The sequence below is a fragment of the Didymosphaeria variabile genome (genome assembly GCF_027946475.1).
Source record: "Didymosphaeria variabile strain IMI 356815 chromosome Unknown scaffold_9, whole genome shotgun sequence".
Lineage (NCBI taxonomy): Eukaryota > Fungi > Ascomycota > Dothideomycetes > Pleosporales > Didymosphaeriaceae > Didymosphaeria > Didymosphaeria variabile.
In genome coordinates, this window is record NW_026611628.1 from 1,337,072 (window position 1) to 1,359,452 (window position 22,381).

At 53.3% G+C, this 22,381-nt stretch overlaps 8 protein-coding genes across 8 annotated transcripts; 3 read left to right on the plus strand and 5 right to left on the minus strand.

Moving 5' to 3' along the window:
- Positions 1–496: 496 nt before the first annotated feature.
- N0V89_011758 (uncharacterized protein) lies at positions 497–1,521 on the plus strand (the record flags this gene model as incomplete). Its single annotated transcript, XM_056220485.1, has 2 exons — positions 497–943; positions 1,126–1,521. 2 exons carry the CDS (start codon positions 497–499, stop codon positions 1,519–1,521), a joined length of 843 nt encoding a protein of 280 aa, XP_056065788.1.
- A 1,462-nt stretch (positions 1,522–2,983) lies between these two features.
- brr2 (Pre-mRNA-splicing helicase BRR2) lies at positions 2,984–9,713 on the minus strand (the record flags this gene model as incomplete). The annotated part of the gene is made up of 2 exons (XM_056220486.1): positions 2,984–9,624; positions 9,686–9,713. 2 exons carry the CDS (start codon positions 9,711–9,713, stop codon positions 2,984–2,986), a joined length of 6,669 nt encoding a protein of 2,222 aa, XP_056065789.1.
- A 1,419-nt stretch (positions 9,714–11,132) lies between these two features.
- N0V89_011760 (uncharacterized protein) lies at positions 11,133–13,326 on the minus strand (the record flags this gene model as incomplete). Its single annotated transcript, XM_056220487.1, has 2 exons — positions 11,133–12,678; positions 12,770–13,326. 2 exons carry the CDS (start codon positions 13,324–13,326, stop codon positions 11,133–11,135), a joined length of 2,103 nt encoding a protein of 700 aa, XP_056065790.1.
- A 549-nt stretch (positions 13,327–13,875) lies between these two features.
- On the minus strand, positions 13,876–15,561 carry N0V89_011761 (uncharacterized protein; the record flags this gene model as incomplete). Its single annotated transcript, XM_056220488.1, has 1 exon — positions 13,876–15,561. One exon carries the CDS (start codon positions 15,559–15,561, stop codon positions 13,876–13,878), a length of 1,686 nt encoding a protein of 561 aa, XP_056065791.1.
- A 313-nt stretch (positions 15,562–15,874) lies between these two features.
- On the plus strand, positions 15,875–16,688 carry N0V89_011762 (uncharacterized protein; the record flags this gene model as incomplete). Its single annotated transcript, XM_056220489.1, has 2 exons — positions 15,875–16,382; positions 16,438–16,688. 2 exons carry the CDS (start codon positions 15,875–15,877, stop codon positions 16,686–16,688), a joined length of 759 nt encoding a protein of 252 aa, XP_056065792.1.
- A 762-nt stretch (positions 16,689–17,450) lies between these two features.
- Positions 17,451–18,121, plus strand: N0V89_011763 (uncharacterized protein; the record flags this gene model as incomplete). The annotated part of the gene is made up of 2 exons (XM_056220490.1): positions 17,451–17,663; positions 17,795–18,121. The coding sequence occupies 2 exons, from the start codon at positions 17,451–17,453 to the stop codon at positions 18,119–18,121; spliced, it is 540 nt and encodes a 179-aa protein (XP_056065793.1).
- A 193-nt stretch (positions 18,122–18,314) lies between these two features.
- N0V89_011764 (uncharacterized protein) lies at positions 18,315–19,241 on the minus strand (the record flags this gene model as incomplete). The annotated part of the gene is made up of 1 exon (XM_056220491.1): positions 18,315–19,241. The coding sequence occupies one exon, from the start codon at positions 19,239–19,241 to the stop codon at positions 18,315–18,317; it is 927 nt and encodes a 308-aa protein (XP_056065794.1).
- A 2,324-nt stretch (positions 19,242–21,565) lies between these two features.
- On the minus strand, positions 21,566–22,142 carry N0V89_011765 (uncharacterized protein; the record flags this gene model as incomplete). The annotated part of the gene is made up of 2 exons (XM_056220492.1): positions 21,566–21,982; positions 22,035–22,142. 2 exons carry the CDS (start codon positions 22,140–22,142, stop codon positions 21,566–21,568), a joined length of 525 nt encoding a protein of 174 aa, XP_056065795.1.
- Between the last annotated feature and the right edge of the window lie 239 nt (positions 22,143–22,381).

Here is a 22,381-nt window from a genome sequence, read left to right on the forward strand (position 1 = left end):
TCACCTCAAAATGGCTTCTCTACACCTTCGCTCGCGGCGAACAAATGAACACAGTACACGCTCTGCACCGCAAACATGGTAAAATATTCCAGCTCGGTCCACGGGAAATATCAATGAGCTCTGCCGAGGCTGCGAGAGTGATCTACGCTTCAAACACGGCATGTACGAAAGGCGATATATACAAAGCGATGGGGCGACCGAGCTTGTTCAACTTCGTAGATAAGGAGAGACATCGGGAGAGGAGGCGAAGAGTCACGCATGTCTTCGCAGCGAAGGTGTTAGCTGACTTGGAGCTGGAGATTCAAGGGCATGTTGAAAGTTTTGTAGAGTTGGTTGAGCGGGCGGATGGGTGCCCGTGGGATATTGTGAGGCCTCTGAAGATGCTGAGTCTGGATACTGGAGGTAGGTTTGACGATACATCCTGAGCGAGCTCGACTGGAGGTGTGCTGATGCAAGGACCGCAGGCGAAGTCCTTCTGGGCCAGTCCTTCAACGCTATGGGGTCTGATCCACCTCCGCACTACGTGAACTTGATGGAGTATCTACATCCTGTATTCGCGCTTGACCGCGAAGTACCTCGACTGATGTGGCTCCTGCGTCTCATTCCTTTCAAACCGCTCCGAGATATATGCGGGGTCGTGGATTACATCTATGGATACGGCGACGCTCGGCTGCGCGATTCTATCGCCCGGTTCGGCCGGCAGTCACGTCGACGAGACCTCCTTACCAAACTGATTACAGGCGATTCTGAGAAAGGAGTTGAGCCTCTTAGCGATGAGGAAATATCCGTTGAAGTCAGCCACTTCATATACGCGGCTACAGACACCACGGCGGCGGTCATGACGTACTTCTTGTACGAGATGGCCGCGAATTCAGAGTGGCAGACGCGGTTCCGGAAAGAATTAGCAGCCGAAAATATGAAAAGTAGAGGATGTCCGTACTCGGTACTGCAGCGATTGCCCGTGCTGCAAGCGTGCGTGTATGAAACCTTGAGATTGCACCCTCCGGGGGCAGTAGGGCTGCCAAGGGTGACTCCAAAGGAAGGGTTGGTGATTGATGGCAACTACATCCCAGGAAAAGTAGACATTACCCTGTGCTTCATTGAAGATGCGCTAACCATGTCAAGATCACGATCTCAACGCCTGCATTTACCATCCAGCGCAACCAGGAAGCCTTTCCCAACCCGGACTCTTTTGATCCGGGCCGCTGGCTCTCTACCGCGGGAACCATTTCGCCCACTGAAAGCTCATCGGGTCATCATGCAGCGTACACATTCGCACCCTCACCCCTCATGCAAGCGCATATGCTAGTCTGGGGAGGCGGCGAGCATGTCTGCGCGGGACAGAATATGGCTATGATGGAGATCAAGATCATGGCGGCAAGGGTACTGAGCCAGTTCGTGATTAGAGTTGCGAGCGCGCAGACGCACAAGGATATGGAGATGCGGGATCACTTCGTCCTCGAGCCGAGAGGCGGGAAGGGCTTGTTCGTGTTTGAGCGCGTTAATGGGAAAGATGAATGATTAAACAATCAAAGGCCTCTCCGCATCGATGGTCATTTGTCGGTTGGATTTGAGATGCCCGTTAGTACAACATCCAGAAGAGCGCTATTATACCTGTCATCCACACAGTGTACTTTGTCCCTCCCTCTCCATACCTTAGAACACCTGATCCCTCCTTCTCTCCACCACCTGTCTCCTGCGAATCCCCCGTCCCATTGATCCGCGCATCCGATAACCTCAGACAAACTGGCGTGCTAGCCCCACTTCCATCACCCAGCAACAAGAAGTGTAGTCTCTCCCTCTCGAACTCAAAACCCTTCAAATCATTCTCCTCTCGATGCAAGGAAGTATTGTACATTAGCGGCAGCGGTGAAACTCCACCATTCTTTATCCTCTCCAAAGTATTCATATTTTCTGCACAATCTCAGCATCTTCATCCATATGACCACTAAAAGAAGTTAGTTGCACTTACCAGAATCCCCAACACTCTCCTCGCCCTCCCTATCACGGGAAAGCTTATCTCGGCACGCGTCAGGCACACCAGATGTACGACATCCCTCGCCATCGTAAGTAATGCTCTGCAGCGCCTTCACGCAGCTCTCCCCTAAAGCACCAACACACGTTCCGTCCCCACCACCGCTCACCGCATTCGTAACCTCGTCTGGAAAATTCCAGTACGCGTACGTCATGCAGAGCCTCTCGGCACCCAAGTACTCATTCACATCTCCCGTCCCATTCCAAGAGAGATCGTAAGACCGGACTGCAAAGCGCTCAGTAGCCTCCACAATATCCGACAAGTTAACGCGTACGGTAAATGTAGAATTCTTTAATTGCACGTTGGCTGAACGCGATATATTGGGGTTTTGAGCAGCTTGAATAGTGGGCAAGAAGAAAGTGTCGTTGGAGCTGTAGGCGCCGATCCAAGAGCCTTGTGTGCGGATTTGAGCGGAAGTGACAGGTAGAATGGCCGATGCTAGAAAGAGTGTCAATATCATGTTGAGGTGCACGAGAGTAGTGCGGCGAGGTATTTGGGTGCGGTGCTAGATCATAGTTGTGATGAGTGTCTACAAGAGTCCCTTCCTAGGGCATAAATTCGCGAGTTTTGCGGACACCGAGCCAAGCCGAGAGGTCGGATACGCAGACGATTCCGTCTAATGCTCTCTCACGTGCCCCAGCAGGGCGGTTGTATGGACGCGGAACCGCTTGGCGCTGTTAAAGCCAAGAGTGTATACGAGCGCTAGCAGAGTTTCAGCCTCACCATGTGTCGCACCAATAGCGGTTCTTCACAAGCAGAATATCTTTTGAGCTATTTCACCTTGATCTGGTACATCTTGAACGATCTAACATTATCATATTGCCATATCCACTGGCCAACTCACTACACTATTTCGTACACCATGTGATTTCCCATACTCCATTTCGCCACTAAAGCAAATATACCATGCAAAGCAAACGCTCGACCAAATCTTTTCACACTTCCCATTTACTCCTCATCTTCATCCTCTTCGTCATCCTCCTCCATGCCCTCTGCCGCAGTAAGCGTAAACGTCGGTGCCTGATCAACACCTAGATAACTATCGCTGACCAAAAACAACGTCAACTCATGTTCACCCGGCTTTTCAAGCGTGAACTCCAACATAGTTTCCAGTTTCCTCCCAATGGTAACCTTCTTAATCGCAAGCAATGTATGCTCCTGCTGATCGCCCACCACAAGCCAGTAGCTCTCCGTCTTCTCGGCAGGATAGAATGGCGCATGCACGTCCGTCTTTGGCTGCTCGTCGTCTTCTAGATTACTGCGAGTGACGCGGACCTTGATGTGCGCGGGCGAGTTTGTAGCGATGTCTTCGGGGTCGACAAGCTCGTGTTCCAGCTCGAGGTTGGGGTAGTACTCGTTGGTGAAGGTGGCGGCTTCTTGAAGCTGCCGGCCGTCAAGGTCCAGGGCTTTGATGAGTTTCTTGTAATCTGGGTTCTCGTCTGGGTCCATGGCGTCGATGAAGCCGTCAACGTCGTTGATACCGAACTTTTGGGCCGCCTTGATGGTGTCGGCGTCGAAGTGGGGGATTTGCTTGAGTGGAGAGTCTTTCTGCCACATGGCTTGTACGACCATTTGGGAGAGTTCCATTGCGCTAAGGGCGTTGAGGTGCGCTTCTGATGAGAGTACATCGACACTGGCGCTGAGGATATTGAGCACCTTCTTGACGACCGCTTCTTGGTCCTTGGCAAGGTCGATAGGGAGCTGCATCCGCGAGAAGTGTGCTTGTAGTAGCACAAATGCTTTGAAGTGTGGTGTCTCGAAGTTGACCTCCTGCATCTTGTAGGGCACGCGATCGTAGATCCGGCTGAGGATGTGCTCCTCGTGACGTCGGATTTGGACATCCTCAAATTCGGTGGCCGCAGTGATGATCTCTAGGACGCCCTTGAGGCTGGACTTGCCATTGAGCGACATCATGAGCGTCTGCATAGTGATGAACGAGATGTTGTAGTATGCTGCAATCATGCACGGGTTGAGAGGTGTAATGGCGTCTTCCTCCTCGTCGTGTTCAATGAGCTGGGCCTCGACCAATTCCTTGAGCGTTTGTTCCACTAATTCTGACAGATGCGCGCTGAGACCTTCGTGTGAGGTATCATGCAGATTGTAGTAGCTCGGATTTGACAACAGTCGGCGGTAGAAGTACGTGTATGTCGACCAGTCGACGGCTTCCTGAGTAGACTCGATGGTCTTTGCGCTGATCTCAGCGACAAAGGCATCGTGCAGGTAGTCGTGCAAGTAGCTTTCCACGGGCAGTGCCTCGTTCAAGAACTTCTTGTAGTAGTCGCGCTTGACAGCAGGCACCATCAGCACACCCTTCGCCGACTTGTCTTGACCAACCTTGCCAGCTTTACCGAACATCTGAAGCAGCTCGCTGATAGGGTAGTCGATGTAGCGGTGTTCGCGCCCTTCGAAGAACTGGGTGTTCATGACGACAACAAGGTGAGCAGTGGCATCAATCTCCCAGCAAGAGTCTCTCGATACGATAAGGACCTGGATGGCGCCTACCTTGTACAGGTGCTGAACGGCTTTTTTGTCGAAGGAGTTGAGGGCTTCGTGATAGTAACCAATGCCGTGAGCAAGCGACTCAGCTAGAGCTCGTTCATTGACCTTCGCGAGGATAGGCTCGATCTCATCCACTGCAACATTCAAGAACCGATCCTCATCGTCGTCGGCAACGCAAGCTGCAAGCAGGTCCACAGCTGTTGAGCGAGTCTGCTTTCGGCTAGGAACGAACACCATAGCAGGCTTGTCGGGGGAGAGTTGCGTGATGGCCTTGTAGGTCGGCTTCGCCATTGCCAACATAAGCGAAGGGAAGTGCGGAATGGTGAATGATTGGATCTTCAGCTCTAAAGGAACCGCTCGTACGCCCGGACTGAAGTTGTAGATCGTGTTCTTGTTGGCGCCGATCCATTCTCCAACATCTCGTGCATTGGACAATGAGACACTCAAGCCGACGATGCGCATGCCGGACTCGAGCTGGGCCGCCATGGCCTGCATGCGAGAGACCACGACCTCGTACACATAGCCGCCTGAACCTCCAAGCATGTGGAGGTCATCGGCGATGAGTAGGGCAACAGACTGAACATTCTTGCGACGTTGCCACTGACGAGAAATCGAGTCCCATTGAGACGGGGTAGCAAGGATGAGGTCTCCCTTCTCGAGCAATCGCAAGTCCGCAGTTGTCTCGCCAGTGAGTTTGACGACATCCTTCCCACCACCCAGGCTTGACAAGCGGCTGTTCCAGTTCTTGAACTGGTTGTCAACTAGTTCCTGGAAGGGCGCTAAGTAGACAATGCGACCCTCGCTGTCGCCTGACCAATGGCGCAAAATTGAGAACTCGGCACATAGCGTCTTGCCGATACCTGCTGCGGCACCGACTAAAACGTTGTCGTCGGTGGTGTATAGGGAGTTGAAGACTTGCGTCTGTACCTTGTTGAAGCGACCGATGTCCTCGTAGAGTGCCATGTATTCCTTCTTCTTGAGCGCAGACACAGGCAAGGGTTGTAGATCGAGCACCGGAGTGTGAGGAGGGAACTTGCCCGGAAGGATAAGCTTCTGGAAAGAAACAGCTAATTTCGTCTCAGAGCCCATCCAGCGGTCGGACAATACTGTGACAAAGTAATTTGGCGGCATCGGGTCGTCGATAGGCACATTCAACTCAACCAGATGCTCATTGACCTCCCCTTCGGCGTAGTCTTTCCGCAGGATGAAGGTGTCGTGGAACAGGATTTGTTCACCGTCGCAGTCTTCCACCAATATCCAGAAGGCTTCAGAAGTGCCATGGAGTTGTGCGTCCCACTCAAATGTCGGACGTATAGTAAGCTCCAGTCGCAGCATCGATCGTGTGACCGGTCGGGGTGTTGCCTCCAATTCAAGACGAGGAAACTTGTTCACAAGATTACAGACGATCTTACCAGCCTTGGGCATTCCAAGAAGCTCGCCCATGTTTGGAGGATCGAGACCGAAGTAGTTTGACCATGGAACATCGATTCGCTCTGCCTTGCCGATGACCTCTCTAGGACAAGCCGGGAACTGTCGCAGGGGCGTCATTGTAGGCCACATCCGCTTCTCAGCCATCTTGCAGAGGTCAAGTGCAAGCTTAGCCACCTGTGACCAGCCTTTCTTTAGGCAGATCTCAAAGATAGCACGCAAGATACGTCCAGCCGATTGGGTTACATACACCAGATCAGCCATTAGCGCCAAACCTTCCAGCTTGAGGCGGGATATGTAGGCTTGCAGAAGGACATTGATCTTTGCTTGAGGCTCTTCAACACCTTCCTTGACAGGGATAGGGACCCTACCAAGAAGTTTCGCAAGCTCAAGTTTCTCGTCTTGTCGAACTGGGATATACTTGAACTCCTCGCTAAGGGCAAAGATGCGGAACAGCTCGATGGCGGTGATTCCAGGTTGAATGTGCATGTTGTAGGTAGCCATGGAATTATGGCTGATGTAGTAATGGGAAGCAATTCTACCCAATTCGGTAGGTTGGAGTGTCCCCGACTTCCTGTCATACTTGATGAGGTTGCCCTTCTCCAGGACATGAGCAGCTGCGTGTACAAGGTCTACTCTCCGCTGTTCCAGCACAGTGTCATGTTCGTATTCTGGGCCAACGCGGTAAAGGCCTGGAGATCGGAGCATTCGCACAAAGAGGTAAGTATATCCGAGCCAGTCAACTCCCTCGTCGCGAGTGCGAACATTGCCCAGCACAATTTCTGCGTTGAGGTTATCCGCAAGTTTGCTGATGAGTTGTGATTCAATCGGCAACTGCTGGTTCAGCAGCGAAAGGTAATACTGGATCTCTGTCTGGGTCGTGATAATGATGCCCTCACCGTAAGTGTCGAATTGAGGACGGCCAGCACGACCAAGCATCTGTAAGACGTCTTGCGGGCTTAGTTCAACCCAGCTACCCTTCTCAGGAGAGTACACCTGCGTGCCCTTGATGATGACGGTATGAGCCGGAAGATTGACACCCCAGGCGAGTGTTGCTGTGCAGACAAGGACCTGAATAGCTCCGTCGGAAAAGAGATCTTCTACAGTCGTCCTGTCTTCACGCGACATACCAGCATGATGGATACCTAATCCGTATGGCATGACATCCTTCAGATCGGCATTTGTTACCGACTCGGATTCTGTTCGCAAGATTTCCCTGGTTGCATTGTCAGATCGCAAGATTTTTCCGATCGTCTCCAGTTCAAGAGCCTTGTCGCGGATGTATTTGGCTGTTTTTGCGGTCTCCTTTCGAGAGTGTACGAAGATGAGCATTTGGTTGCGATGTTCACCAACCTGTTCCAGGGTCTTCGTGTAGCAGACGTCGTTCATGGTCTTCAGCTGCTTAATTGCCTTCTTGTCCGTGACACCGATGAACTCTTGCTTCAGGGGACAAGGCCGGAACGTGGCATCGAAATGGAAGAGACCCTTGTCGGCATCTACGCGGAGGAAGCTGGCTACATCTTTGTAATTCGGTAGCGTAGCACTCAGACCAACAATGCGCACAGGATCGCCGGTCTGCTCGGTTCGCCGTATTGTCCTGCTGACGATGCTCTCGATGACCGGACCGCGGTCATCGTGGAGAAGATGGATTTCGTCGATACAGATTAATCGCACTAGGTTGATGTAGCTTGTGTCTGTGGCTTTACGAGTGATGACATCGTACTTCTCGGGAGTAGTCACGATGACCTGCGTCTCGGCGATTTGCTGCTTCGTGAGTTGGCGATCACCCGTTAATTCGGAGACGCGGATGCCGTAAGGTTCTAGGCGCTTGCCGAAATTGCCAACTTGTTCTTGTACAAGGGCCTTGAGGGGCGCAATGTAGATGATCTTGAAGTCGTCGAGCATGATCTCCCCTGTGCGAGGATCACGGTGTTTGCCAATCTCGCGGAGCATTGTCAACATTGCCACGTTAGTTTTACCGGATCCGGTGGGAGCGCAGATGAGCATGTTGCCGTCGTCCTCGAATGCGGTGGGGTAGCACTTAGTCTGAATGCGATTCAGCGATTTCGAGCTTCCAAATCCGACGCGTGCCCAATCAGGTAGAGCAGATGTTGGCATGAGTGCCGGCTCGTTAGGGTCGCGTTTTGCCTTTGGTGGCGGGACATGAATCTCCTCGTAACCCTTGAATTGACGTCGTGTCGAGCCCTGAGGCAATTTAACGCTTGGATTCGTCATGAGATGATTGCCTTGGTCGAAAACGATGTTGTCCAGATTGACCAGTCGGCTAGATGGTTGCAACCCACCTACAACACCTTCCGGTCTTGTGGCGTCCTCCATGTCGACATCCTTTGACGCATCTGGCAGATTGATGTCTTTCAGATCAAATTTCATCTTCTTCGGTCCCGATGCGTCGCTTTTACCAGTTTCGCGAGCGCGCAACTCCAAGAGGATCTGTTGCTGACCTGCAGCCTTCATTTCCCTCTCCACATCACCTCGCTCATCGTTGTCTTCAGCAGCGCGGCGCCACCGCGTAACCCACACTACTCTGTCCCGATTGAGTACAAGCTTCGCGACCAGCTCATGGTGTTCATAATCAAAGAGCTCCATGAGGTCGTTCTCAATCTCACGCAGTGGCTTCTCCTCGCCATCCTCCGATATTCCAGAGAGAATATTGAGAGCATCCTGTGTCTTTTCTTGCTGCGTATGTGCGTCTTCGTAGACTTGACCGATCTGGCGTTGTAACCAATAGGCGTCAATCTCATGAGCTGGTATTATCCGCTCTCCATCTGCTTTATTGTCGGTTCCAGCCGCATCAGCCTGGATGATCATCTCTTCCTCGCCAGCAAGTGCGCCATCAGCTTCAGCTCCCTCGCCACCCAACTCTTCGATCGGCTTTTCCTCCTCATCCTCCTCGTCACTGGTGTCTTCGTCACGTACTTCGAAGGTTTGCGGACCGTCTTCGTCGTCCTCGTCTTCGTCGAAAACGACCGCAACACCTTGGGTCTCGTCGTTGTCAGGATTGTCGCCACCCGCGCCGTCTTCTCCCATCTCCTCATCTTCATCTTGCGCATCGTAGTCCGTGATCTTCTTGCCAAGGTTGACCAGTTCATTGAATTCCTTTGGACCCATAGAAGACCCTAGCAAATCATCAACCTCCTTCTTCTTGTCGAAGTCCTTCATGTTCTCGTCTTTCAGGAATTCAAGTACCGCATCAGCAGCACTTCTTGTGAAATGTGTTGGCACGTCTCCAAGGTGTTTGCTCACGATGGTCGTGATCAGCTCGAATGTCGCGCGCGTTGCCTGCGTCCGCGGCTTATATCTGAGGTCCTCAATATCAAGGTTCTGTTCAGCGACATTCCCGGCACCAAAACCGCCTGTAGCATCTCTCTTCCGCTTCCGCTGTTCTCGCTCCAGAACGTCACCGCCTTCAGTAATACCCCCGCGCTCGACCTCGAAGTTGCTTTTCGGCTTCTTCTTTTGAACGGGCGCATTGTCGCGTGCCCCCCTTCCTCCCATATCTTTGATATTAATGCGCCCTGCTAGCGATTCTGGGTCTCCGGTAGCCTCATCTCCGCGGCGGCTAGTGAATCTGCGGTCCGCTTGCAGGACTAAATTGGACATAGCCGCATACTTGAATTGCGCGAGGTTGTTCTGCTGCGAGCCTGAAGATGTGTCAGCTTGGTTCTGACCCTGGGCTCTACCAGTCGAGTTGCGCATGCTTACCATCTTGTTTGCCCTTGCGGTCCGCCATGACGGATGGTAGCACTTCGAATTAGGGCTATAAATTGTAAAGGGCGAAAGTCGCTCTGCCGGTAGGGGGAACACGTAGTTAAACGCTCCGCTGCGAAGTCGACTCGATCAAGACAAGCTGTTTGGAAGATCCAATAGGTCTTATGGACCGAATGCGCGCGCTGTACCAGCCTTGACGTTGGTCGCTCGAAAGGTATGTGAAGGTTCGTCAATCGCGCGCGTAGTATAGGCGCTGCCTCAATGCGCTATCGTCTCAGAAATCAAGGTGAGGCTGGTTGCAGGCAGATGTGGAGGATCGCGCAGGTGGGAGCGGCGATAGTTTTGTAAATCTGCTCCGCGTTCGAGGCACGGGCCACCGCGTCATCACATGACATGGCTGCCTTCAGCATCTCCTCTACGAGTATCAAGTTTGATCTAATCATCTATATTACCCGCATCTGCGTTTCAGCTCATAGGCCTATCGACTAGGCTTCAACAGTCACGGGATCTGCATTAGCTGGCCGCCGCCAGGACTTTATCGAAACTCCAGGAAAGTGGTACCAGAGCTCCACGAGGAAACATTGTCAAAGTAGAAGAATTGGCGTACACTCGCGACACAGTCATCACCTAGGGCGACTGTGTAACCAAGTAACCAAATTCTGCTGCTAGGGGATATAGCTTCACTTATCGAATTCTTTCCATGATATTCGCGTCATGGATCTCTCCCACTACCTGAAGAAGCTACGAACACCGCCGGGTTGGCAAGCTCCAGCTCCGCTCCTGTATGAACACTTGACAGCCACATTGCTTCATGAGAAAGACCTCCAGGAAGACCTGGAAGCAGTCAACTCCAGCCGCGAAACTATTCGCCGCACACGAGGCGGCTCATGGCCAGAAGCCGAACTAACAGAGGACTTCAATCTACTCGACCTACAATGGCATGCCCGCGAGTCTAGAGATGGTGACTCCTTCGCCTTTGCTGTCAGAAATGCTGATGGCGATTACATTGGGTGCTTCTATCTGTATCCGCTGGGTACGAGAGAGCCGTTGACAGAGGAAAGGAGCAAGTATGACGTCGATGTGAGCTGGTGGGTTACTACGGAGGCTTATAGAAAAGGGGATTATGAGGTTCTGCATCGGGGGTTGAAGGAATGGTTAAAGAACGAGTTGGGCGTTGTTGGCAGACCTTGGTGGTCGAATGCTGAGATACCGGCATAGTTTACAGGGTTGTTCTGTCTGAGCGATCCAACTCCCTGAGGACGATCGACTTCGTGGCACACAATTGCAATTTGTGTTATGACCAGGACCGAGCGGACTAGGCTTTTGCGCAACGATTTCTGAACTCACAGCTTCCAGTCTTCTGTAACGCTTCTACACCCTTTTCTACGCTTACTACCATCCATCTTGACAAAATTTCCGGCATGCTTGGTGGGATGACACCTCACCATGAGAACACACTAACCTCCGCTTCGATCTCACAAACCCCAACTTTCTCCATCCCAATCCTCGCCACAACACCTCTAACATCATCACACATGCCCACCGGCCCACAAACTATGACCGCAATCTTCTTATAACCTTTGTCAGCCTCAAGCCGCAACAAAGCTTCGACGTCCAGCCTTTCCCCAACGCGAATCTCCTTTTCTGGATGCTGGTCTAGCAAGGTATTTAGATGATCTAACAAACCCTGATCTGCTGTCTTCACTGTGTAGAAGAGTTGTGTGTTTGGGTGACATTGAAGGAAGGGAAGAAGACCTGTGATGCCTATTCCGCCTCCAATCAGAAGCAGCCGGTCGCTTCTTAGGGCTGAGACGGTGGGATGGGTGGGATACGGGCCTTCTATGAGCGTGAGGAGTGTTTTGTGCTCTTTGAGAGCCTTGGTCATCCCTGTACTCTTTCGGATGAATAGTGTGAGACCTGAATTGGTGTAGGAGACAGCATTCGATGTAGGGGAGCCACTGATTTTCAAGCTGGGCTGTTTCTCTACATCCATTGACTCCGAGCGAGGTTGGCCTGTTGAAGGTGGCCTGTGGAGCATCGCGGTTGGAATGACGGAGAAAGGATGATTCTCCCACGGTCGTAGAGGGTGGAGCGTCGGAAAATACACGTAAACACATGTTCCTGGCGCGGACCAGCGGATGCCTGGGATATCTACGCGGACGATCGTAGATCCGACATCACTCACATCAGCACGTCTCAAACCTATATGCAAGACGCGCGCCACTCTCGCGAGCCGATCGGAGAACCATACGGCGATCGTAGCGTACAGCCAGCTCTCGTAGCCGAAGCAATTCTCGTATCCGAACCAGACATGGTACCAACATCCTACCACACAAATAACAGCCATGACAATGTGTGTGACAAGGAAGAGCTCGTACGCTCGCTGACGCATAACTAGCACGCTGGTGAGCACGATGATGACGGCCGCGATAGTGGCAACGCAGCCCCAGATCCACCACAGCAATGGCAAGGACGTGGCATAGGCTCCGGTATTCTGGTACAAGACCAGCGCAATGATTGAATGAAGCAGCGTCTGCAAGAGGAAGAATCGAGCGATCCACCGATGCAGTAAGAGGTATGTCGAGTGCGACCAGTTTGTCAGCCACAGCAAGACATTGTTCCTGCTCGAGAAAAGGAAGAGGACGGGCATGTGTGCGAAGGCGAGGACGCCGGTACGCCACATGAAGTAGGCTAGGAGTTCTTGATAGCGATTCTCGTACCATTGCATCTTGCGTTGGGGCCAGAGCGTTTTGTAGCCGGTTGTCAGGAAGACGATGTTGAGAATAAAGAGTGTCGTGATGTAGAAGGTCTGGCCGACTGTAGGCACGTTTCCGATAAGGAAGGGGAGAGGTCGGTTGTGGTAGGTGCCGATGAGGCTGCGAGAGAGGTAGGGTTTCAGTCGTGCCAGCACGGTGGCTAGATGGGGAGGGTAGCGCAGCCATGTCAATACAATAGGTAGGGCAAAGGCGGCGAGACAAAGAGATAGTCTAGAAAATGTAGGTAAGCCAACGTACGCAGAGTTGCCCGAATCGACAGATTGGGAATCGAGCCCCCAACTGCCGACTTGGGAAAACTTACCCATAGTATGATTCCAGAGCTGTCTCGCGGAAAAAGTAGTACAAAGTCTCCCAGGTTGCCTCCCAGGTTTCATACGTCGTCAGCATCGTCATGTTTAACTCGTTGTTTGACTCCATACCCATGTCCATCGATCCTGCCATCATAGTCGGCTCAGTGACATTTGCCAGAACCTCTCCATAGCTCCATTTCGGAACAACTTTTACATCTCCCGTAATCTGTGTCTCCCAGAACTTCTCAATAGTCGAGGCTTGCACGCTATCCGGACAATACAGGTGCATGCACCAAGCGATACTGCTCAAGTAGGGGAAATTGGAAGCCCGGCATACGGCCAGATTATGCGCTGCGTCGGCGGCAGTGGTATGGCCTCCGGGACTAACATCGGCGGAGCAGGATAGTGTGTAAGGCGAGAAGGAGCGGAAACAGCCATGGCCGCAGTAAGGGTTGTAGAAGGTAAAACCGGAGATACCGGCCAGACCACTTCGAGAGACAGGAATAGGACCAGTAGCGAGCACCGGGGAGAGTAGTAGTGGTGGGAGGAAGACGAAGGAGAGCCTCATGACTTGTGAGTTGCTTTGGCCAGGTCAGGGGAATTACCGCTGTCTGAGGGGCGATGGAGGAATGGCATGTCGAGGCATTAATCTTGACTTTGTGAGATCCTCTTTCTGCGAGTGGTCGTAGATCAGGTGTCGTAGTTCCGTCTCGCCAAAGCCGCTGCGCAGGTTTGAGCATGTTAGTCGTTCCTACGCGAAGATGTAGGTTGCGATTGGCTGGACTCGTTCAGAAATCACTACCACACGATTTCATAATAATAGGGGAGTAAAGCTGATGCTGTTGAGTTCTTTCGTGAGATCGGTATTACGGAGTCTGGGCAAACTACTATACAGACCGTAATGATATGACTAGACGAACTCACACGCAGACGCTGAGACGCATCGCGCACCCTATCAACGCCACGAAATGCTGCATTTAACGCCAAAACAGAACGCCCGCAACAAATCATCTCCAGTGCCAATTTCAGACACCCCGAGTTGTCTGTTACTCACGAGCAAGTCTATCACAACCTATGAGACAATGGGGTTAGCCATAGTGAAATAACCGCGTGTCCTCTACTCATCCTCGGACATCCCAAGGCGACCCAACTTGACCTTTCTGTCCTCAATAAGGCCGTCGAGTCTGCTTTGCACTCTCTTCTTGAATAGCATGTTTGTCGTTGCATCCCTTTGCGCAATGTTATCCGCAATCGCAGTGTCCAAATCGCGAATTTGCTCCAAAATTTCTTCGCGCTCACGCTGCCTTTCAGCTGCCTCAGGGTCGTCGTCATCATCGTCATCGTCGTCGTCGTCGTCATCATCATCGTCGGGCGATGTGGCAGCTGCTGGGGTAGACGCTGCGCTGCCGGGCTCGATGACAATGTTTCTGTTCTGGGAGAGGGCGTGCATTGCGACCTCGTGGGCGCCGGCTGTTGCAGGGGTTTCCACTTCGATTTCGTTGTTTCCGTTGAATAGATCATCCACATTCACATCGCCATTCGCTTCGACCTCAACTTCTTCGCCCTCGAGTTCATCGTGGAACATGGCCATGAGCTCATCCTCATCAGCCAACTCTGCCATCGGCGTTTCTGCATATTCAGCGTCAGGCATGTCCTCGTCTTCGCCTGGAGCGTCTTCATCATCGGATTCTGCCCCAGAAGATTCATAATCGCTGTCTATATAGCCAAATTGAACATCCTCGGCGCCTTCGTCGTGATTGAGTAGTTCTTCGACGGAGTTTTCTATCCGTTCAACATCGAGATACGACTTGCGCGGTCGGAAACGGCGCTTGCGCACCCATCGCATGGGTGGAGTGAGGCCATGAGGGTATCTGTGCGAATCTGGCTCGATTTCGCGGGGGCGTGTGTACTTCTTAGCCTCCTCTTCATTCTGTACGCGACCGAGAACTAGCAGCATCTGACATACGTCTGCCGATTTCACCCAGTCCTTCTTATTCCAACTTTTCAGCGATTCAATTACGCAGGGAAGCTCGACCATAGTAGCAGCATAGTGACGGCCCTGTATTGTGATCATGGCCTTGCGGCCTTCGCGGTCGAAGAAGCGGAACTGCACTCCCGGCCCTCCACTGCCCTGGCTCTTTCCGATGGTCTTCTCCTCGATGGCTCTCCGCAGCAGGTCGTTGTCCGGGCCCGGTGCCATCCGTAGCACGAATTGACTCTCAATAGCTGGATCTTTCTCCGCCTCTTCTGCCTCGCTATCGTATCCTACACCCGGTGGCCGTGGCGGAGGCCTTCCATGGCCTTTGACTTTGAGGATTGCCGCAGCCGGTCGCGTGCCGCCAGTGGCATTCTTTTTCAACGAGATCTTGATCGAATTGGTTCGCGCCGCCTGACTCAAGGCCGCGAGTGCGGGTGCATGCGCTATATCCTCTTCTTCATCGCTTTCATCAACGTAGGCAGAAGACAAGCTCTTCATGGTGGGTTTGACTTTGCGCTTGGAGGGGTCGCGTTCCTCTCCATCTTCCAGCGCTCGCTTCTTAGGCTTAGGACCTGGCTTTGTCGCGGGCAGTGGCTGGCCATTCTCATCCAACTTGGCCTTCTTTGTGTACTTGCGCTTCTGCTTCGGCGCGTCGCCAACGGGGCCATCGGCGGAATCTCCAGCAGGAGCAGCCGCGGGCTTGAACTTCAAAGCGAGCTTTGGTCCAGCGCTCGGTGCCGCCGAAGGTTGGGACGCTCCATTCGTAGATGCCTCCGCAGGCGCGGCGCCGGCGGCCTGTGGGTTGGTCTTGAGCTTGATCTTCATCTTGAGCGGGTCGTCAGCGCATTCGAAAGCGACGGAGATCTGGCGTATCGGACGTGCTGCATTTGCATGGGCTGTTGGAGGGTGAGTAAATTATACGTAGGTTGTCTTGCGACGGAAGCTTCGCAAATGCGGAGGTGATGTTCTTGGCGCGGCGCCACCAAAAGTGAAGGACCAGAGCTCCTGCCTTTGAACGCGACCTTCACACCTCTACAACCTGACGACCGCCCCACACGATGCGCCGTCTGCTGCTTCGATAATCCGCGACGTTATACTGGACCTCTGCACATAGTTGGCACACTCTACACGCGCCGGCATGTCCACCAACGACGTTTACCTCGCGCTCTTGCGGCCCGCGGTGCTTGACATCCTGCGCGCCGCTGGCTTCAACGGCGCAAAGCCCACGGTCGTCGACACGGTCGTCGATCTCACAGCGCGCTACCTCACACTCCTCGCGTCGCGCACAGCCTACTATGTGTTTTCGAACCACAACGATCTGGAACCCGATGTCACCGACGTGCGCATGGCCATGCAGGACTGCGGTCTACTTGTCCCGACCCTAACCACAGCCGAAGAAGTATGGAAAGAGATACTGCGCAAACCCCTCGAAGAATATGAAGACAATGGCGCGCGCGGGGAGGAGGAGAGGAGGCGTGATAGGCAAGACACAGCTGATATCACGGCTTTCATCGACTGGGTGCAAGGGAAGCAGAACGAGGAGATCATGAGGATCGCAGGCACAATGAAGCAAAAGGACGCACCTGGCACAGCGCTCACTGCCCAAGAAGAGCGAGACAAGGAGGAGATGGAAGACTACCTCACCAGTATGTTAGATCTCGATGATATGTCAAGGAGGCAAGGCTAATGTTTTTTTAACAGCGCTCATGAAGAAGCACAGTAAGACTGGCGTCGACTCAAGATATCAAGGCACCATTGTCGGCAAACCAGCTGAGCTCCGCCCGGTTAAGATCGAGGGGGGTGCAGAAGAATCTATCGAAGAGTGGTGTCGCAAAGCTCGGGAGAGAGCAACTAAAGCCACGGTTACGCCTCGCGAAAACCTCGAGATGGCAGATGTGTCCGATGTGGTGGGTTCAAGGGAAGGCTCGCAGGACATCGCCATGGAGCTATAGTGGCTCACCCTCATATCCTGGCTCAGCATAGCGACGGCGTTACGAAAGGCGATTGACTGGTGCATTACGGAGTTCTCGGTTTGTTTTGATGGGTTCGCTACTGGGTGATTACTTGAGAAGAGAAGATACCGCGGCATGAGGTGCTATTAGGTTGCATTGTCGAACGCCCCAACCGGACCGTTATTGGACTCGTTCAATGCACTGGCAGGACGCCTGGTTCTACTCTACATTACGCGGCAGACAATCTAGCCCATCGAAAGTGAGAAGGAAGGCGGCTTGTGGGCTATCAGCGACAGGCATTCCATCCCATGTCTTCATTACGGTTGAAGTATTTGGTATATAGCAGCGACGATTGCTATGTTCCCGTTACAGGCAGGAGAGTTCCAATTGCAACGATTGAATACCATATATGACCATGCAATGTTGTGTGCGAGTCGCAGTTATGCTACCCTCAACTGACTTACGTAAACTTCAGGAGTAAGATCAGAATGCAATTATAGCCCCACCCAGCTTTTTACATTACTCAGAAGTAGAAGTATTTGTCACATTCGCCGCGGACCTACTTGGGCGTTTGTAGCTTGGGCGGGGCGTCACTGATAGCTCTCTGAACCCCGCCTACGTCATCGCCTTAACTTCGCATGAACAAAACCAATCTGCGATGACAAGTCCATTTTCCACATACTCTCTCAAAGTACATTCATCTCTCTGGTCTAATTATTCTCGAAAGCACAATATACCAAATTACCCGTCACGATCACCACGATGTCCGCTCTCGACCCCTCCGGCCCTTCCCAACCCACCCTCAACCAAGCCTACACCACGCCCGGCAACCCCGCGACTAAGGAACCCGCCGAGCAAGCCCAGGCCGACTCGAATGCTCTCGATGACTCAAAGCCGGTAGATAAGCGCATACCCAGCGAGCAAGTTGCACCTGGAACTGAAGGCCAAGCGAAGGCACCTGGTGGAGGGATCCATGTAAGTGAAGAGACCCGTACGAAGTGGATGCGGAAACAATGTGCCGCAAGAAGAAGCATGTTGTTACTGCCATGAAAATCACACGCGGTTTATCGATTCCCAAATTACGACTCTTATACTGACTGTTCCAGGGTGCCCCCGCGGGCGAAGAATCCCGCGGCCGCACGCACGAAGACGTAGGCCGGCACAACGAGCTCGATGGGCAGCAGATGGCCGCTCCGGGCGAAGGAAAGGTCGCCTCCGCGGTCTCGCACAACGACCGCTTCGGCGCAGGAGGCGGAGGCAGCGAGCAGGACTTTGCTAGCGATCTGGACAGGAAGAAGGCAGAGCAGCAGGCGGCGAGGGAACAAATACAGGGACAAAGAAAGGAAGGTGTGGAGGCTGGGGGTGCGCTGGGTCAAACGGGAGGACCGGCGAATCCCGTGGACAAGAACAACTACCCGAACAGCGGAGTGTAGGGTTAGAAAGATATAGGGAGGACGAAACCGAAGCTCAGGCCTGCATACTGTGAGAGCAAGGCTGAGCGACACTTGTACAAATATCACACGAATGTCATGAACCATTCCATTGTAGATGTACCACTGCTTATGCTTATGCTAATATCAGAATATATGTCCAAGCAAGTACCCGCTCGCTGAAAACCGCTCGCGCCTACGAGATACTCACCCTAAACGTGCTACCCTCTGCTGCACCCCTCCTAAACACCGCTACTATAGGTGCTCGTTCTTCTACACGGCTCATAACCCAATTGACAGCCAGCAAGCCCATCACCACGCCCATCCAGAATGTCCCAGACCTAGGCCTAGTCCACCGCGCCGTCCTAACCGAGATCTGGAAAGCACTATCCCTCACCCACTGCACTAGCGGAAAGACCATGTACGCCACCCACAGGAGGGCACAGTTGCAGATGCCACTGACCAGCCAGACGGTCCCACGAATAGCAGATGATGCAAGGTGTGAAAGAACGATGAGGCCGAAGAAAGTCAGTACAGGGAGAAGTGCAACAATGGGTAGGAAGCTGCGCAGGGAGAACCTTGGTTTTACGTCCTCGTCACAGCCTTGTGTTTGTTCAGTCTCATTCTCCCAGAGCGGCTGGAGATACGTATTGTCTTCTGAGACTTTGGCTCGGAGGTAGTACTCATTGAATGAGGCCTGTGGTGGGTGAGAGGGGATGTCAGGTTGCTGTGCAGCACTGGGTACGAAGCTGCGAAGTGACCTCTGTAGTTCTGCGTCCTCATCATAACCTTGTGTCTTTCCAGTCTCCTTCTCCCAAATCGGCCTAAGATACTTATCGTCTTCTGAGACCCTCGCTCGAAGGAAGTACTCATTGAGCGAAGAGGGCTGAGGTAGGGAAGAGGCGACATTAACTTGCTTACTGAGGAGGTGGTCAGAAGGGTAGACGGCACGGACATCGTACTTGATGCCCTCGCGTTGTCTACGGCTGTTCAGAGGTACTCCCCAATAGGGGCGACGCACGCTCTCTGCAGCGGCGGGCGGGTCGTACTGTTTGTCGTTGTAAGATGTCGAGAAGATCTTGGAGGCGCCGCCTCGGATTTCAGCCGATGAGATGAAGGTCATGGCTGTAGTAAGAGTGTATACTTCTGCTGCGATTTTGGAGCGTGTGCGAAGTTCAGACGTACGGTGCAAATTAATGAGGTTGGTGTAATGCGATTACAGGGGTTTTTGATAGACGCGATTAAGCCTGTCTGCGAAGTACTTATAGTGCCTCCTCTCTATAACCTTATGCGACTACAATGCAACAAAGCCATCTTTGAAGGTTTGGACCCACCTATTGTTGAACAATTGGTCAAACAATGTATAAAGGCAACAAAGGCGGGTGTCGAACGGGTGCTTAGACAGGGCCTCGCTATGTTCAGCAGTGTAGGCTGCTGTTATATTATTCGCCAACATGGTCAAAGGATAGAGTATTGGTAGATTAGTTTGTACATCGTCAAGAGAATCTTGCGAGCGTGAGTAAATGCTAGGCAGCTGTACGATCCCAGTCGTAGACAGGATGAATCTGGGTTTATCTATATGGGGGATGAATAGAGATTCAGTGAATGTCGAAAGGTTCAAGTGTGGTCGGTCCGGAGGTCAAAATGAAGTACGCGGCGGGTGCTCAAGATGATGAGGTTACTGTACGGTTTCAATCCAAAATAGATTGTCAGCGTGAACGAAGAATAGAGCGGAGTGATGTCTGGAGTTTTCGGAGCCCCTTTCTGGACCAGAGTAATCTGATTATGCTCTGTGACCCACATGAGCTTCGCAAATCACCCACATCGCAACATGAACTCTTGCACTGTTTCTTATTTCCGCAGCATCAATATTGCCATTTCAAATGGCCAGCCCTGCAGCCCAAGCCCAAGCCCAAGCCTCTTCCAAGGCCCGCAAGGCCGCCCATCCTCAAACAGCAACACAGACGAAGTCACGATCTGCACTAGGCCCATCCTCCCGCGCAGATCCTCATAAGCACCCGCGCCCAGCTGGCGACACGACAGTGCAGTCGCAAATACGGACGCCGCTCCCGCTGCTGTCTCGACCAAGTCCGCAGATTCCGAGCTTCGGCGCAGACTCCGCAGCGTGTATGGAAGCGCAAACCGTGGGCGTGAGATCAGGTCATTTGCATAGAAGACTTGTGAATGTAATTTGGAAGTCTTGATGTATACCTGCACGCGCTCGCCCGTGGTCATGTTGGCCTCGCCGCCTCCGGCGGGGATTCCGACCGACTTGTTGAGCGCGCCGCCGCATTCGAACCACTGTACCGCAAGCAATCGAGAACGCGAATGCGCTGCTGTTTCACGTTCTTTCGCATTCCGGACTGTTTGCAACCCAAGGACCTGGATGCAACATCGATCGGTCTTTCGCTGCATTCCAATTATGTCTGCTTTGCATTCCTGCCTCTGGTTCGTCACGTCACGGTCCCAGTGTTTTCTCCTGAGACCCGCAGGATGCAGAGAGGGACAGGTACAAGCGCGTCGAGCAGTGGAGCTTATACCGAAGGTAGCCTTAGGAGGAAGACGATACGCGCCTGTCTACCGGTAGTTGGCGCACACGCGTTCCTGCGTCGACACCACATAGTTCGAGGCGAAGCCGTCGAAGCCTCGCCGCGCGGCGCAGCGCGAGGCGTCCGGTGAGGGGCCGACTGTGCAGACCGGCGTACGCCGGTGCGCGTTCATGCAGAGACGTTAGTCTTGCCTTTAGCGGGTGCGATCCCCGGGACGTTGTTTTAGCGTGCTGGCGCAAATGTTTTCAGAACCATGTTGCTTGGAGGAAGAACGAGCACCGCGCTGCAGGACATGGGGAATGCGGAACGAAGGCGGTGGCACGTCGACTGCGATGGCGCTGTCGTGTCACCGATGCGCCAAGTCGGATGCGCCGTGGACAAATAGGGGCACACGAAGCTTGTTTAAACCAGCGCGTGCAAGACCACAAAATTAATGCAAAACATCACAAGCAAACCACTCAAGTTGCGAGGACAATCAAAATTGTGCCACCTTTCGGTGGCAATGTGATGTATTTTGATCATGCTGGGGCAGCTATCTATACAAGACCGACATGCATCCCGGTCGTGAACACACATTAAGGGAGCATGCAGTCGTAACCCAAGCCCATCATGAATGCCGATGAGCAATACCTAACCATGCCAGCTCTGGGAATAATTACCACCGTTCGCCATGAAACATTACGCCAACTTTCTATGTATACCAGGCAATACATCGTGAGATGTCGCCGAAGGAAGCCATGTGATGTTACCCGCATGGACCATGCTCTGCTCCATCTGTGCAACGACACACATCGCTAGGTGACAGACAAGCCGCCGAGGGAGAAAATGTCGATACAGTTCGAAGCCATGGTGCGATGGAGATGTGAAGTGAAGAAACGCGTCAGTTGCCAGTCAGCATTTATGCGAGGAAGGCGAAGAGACCCGCGAAGAGAGCACCCATGGAGACAAAGGTGGTGGCGGCACCGCTGCCGGGGCCGGAGGTGGGCTGAGGAGAGCCAGTGGAGGTCTCGCCAGCGGCAGAGGAGCTGGAGGAGGCGGTGCTTCCGCCAGTGGGTGCGACAGTGCCGTTGGTGTAGACAGCGCCGCCGGAGCTGATGGGGTACGGGGCAGAGCTAGCTCCGGTGCCAGCGGGCACGGAGGGAGCCACGGGGGTGTTGTAGCCGGACGAGGGCACGACAGCGGCGCTGGAGGGCACAACAGAGGGGAGCGGGACCGGGGTCACGGAGGGCAGAACCTCAGTGGCAGCCGGGGCCGAAGGGACCTCGTAAGAGCCGGCGGGGGCAGAAGCAGCAGGCGCGCTGGTAGCGGGAGGAGCCTTGAGGATGTTAGCATTGCGTGAAGACACGAGGCAGTGAAGCAAAGCGTACCTGGATCTGACCGTCGGAGATCTGGGTGATGGGCTGGACAGACTCCTGGGGAAGGGCCTGGGCGCCAATGGCGACGGCGACGAAGACAGCGGAGGTAGAGAAACGCATCTTGGCTGTTGTGTGGTGGTGGGTGTTGAAAGATGGGATTGACGATAGAGCTGATGCGGATAGGCAGCGAGTGGTCACCGAGAGTCGAGTTGAGCGAAGGACTGCGAGTCTGGGTCGATTGGCGTTCGTGGGTGAGAAAGGAGCACAGGTGTGGCAGCAGCGAGGCAGCTCCTAAATACCAGGCGCGAGGCTGGAAGGGAAGGCGCGAGCGCAGCACGGACCCACATGGGCCCACACGC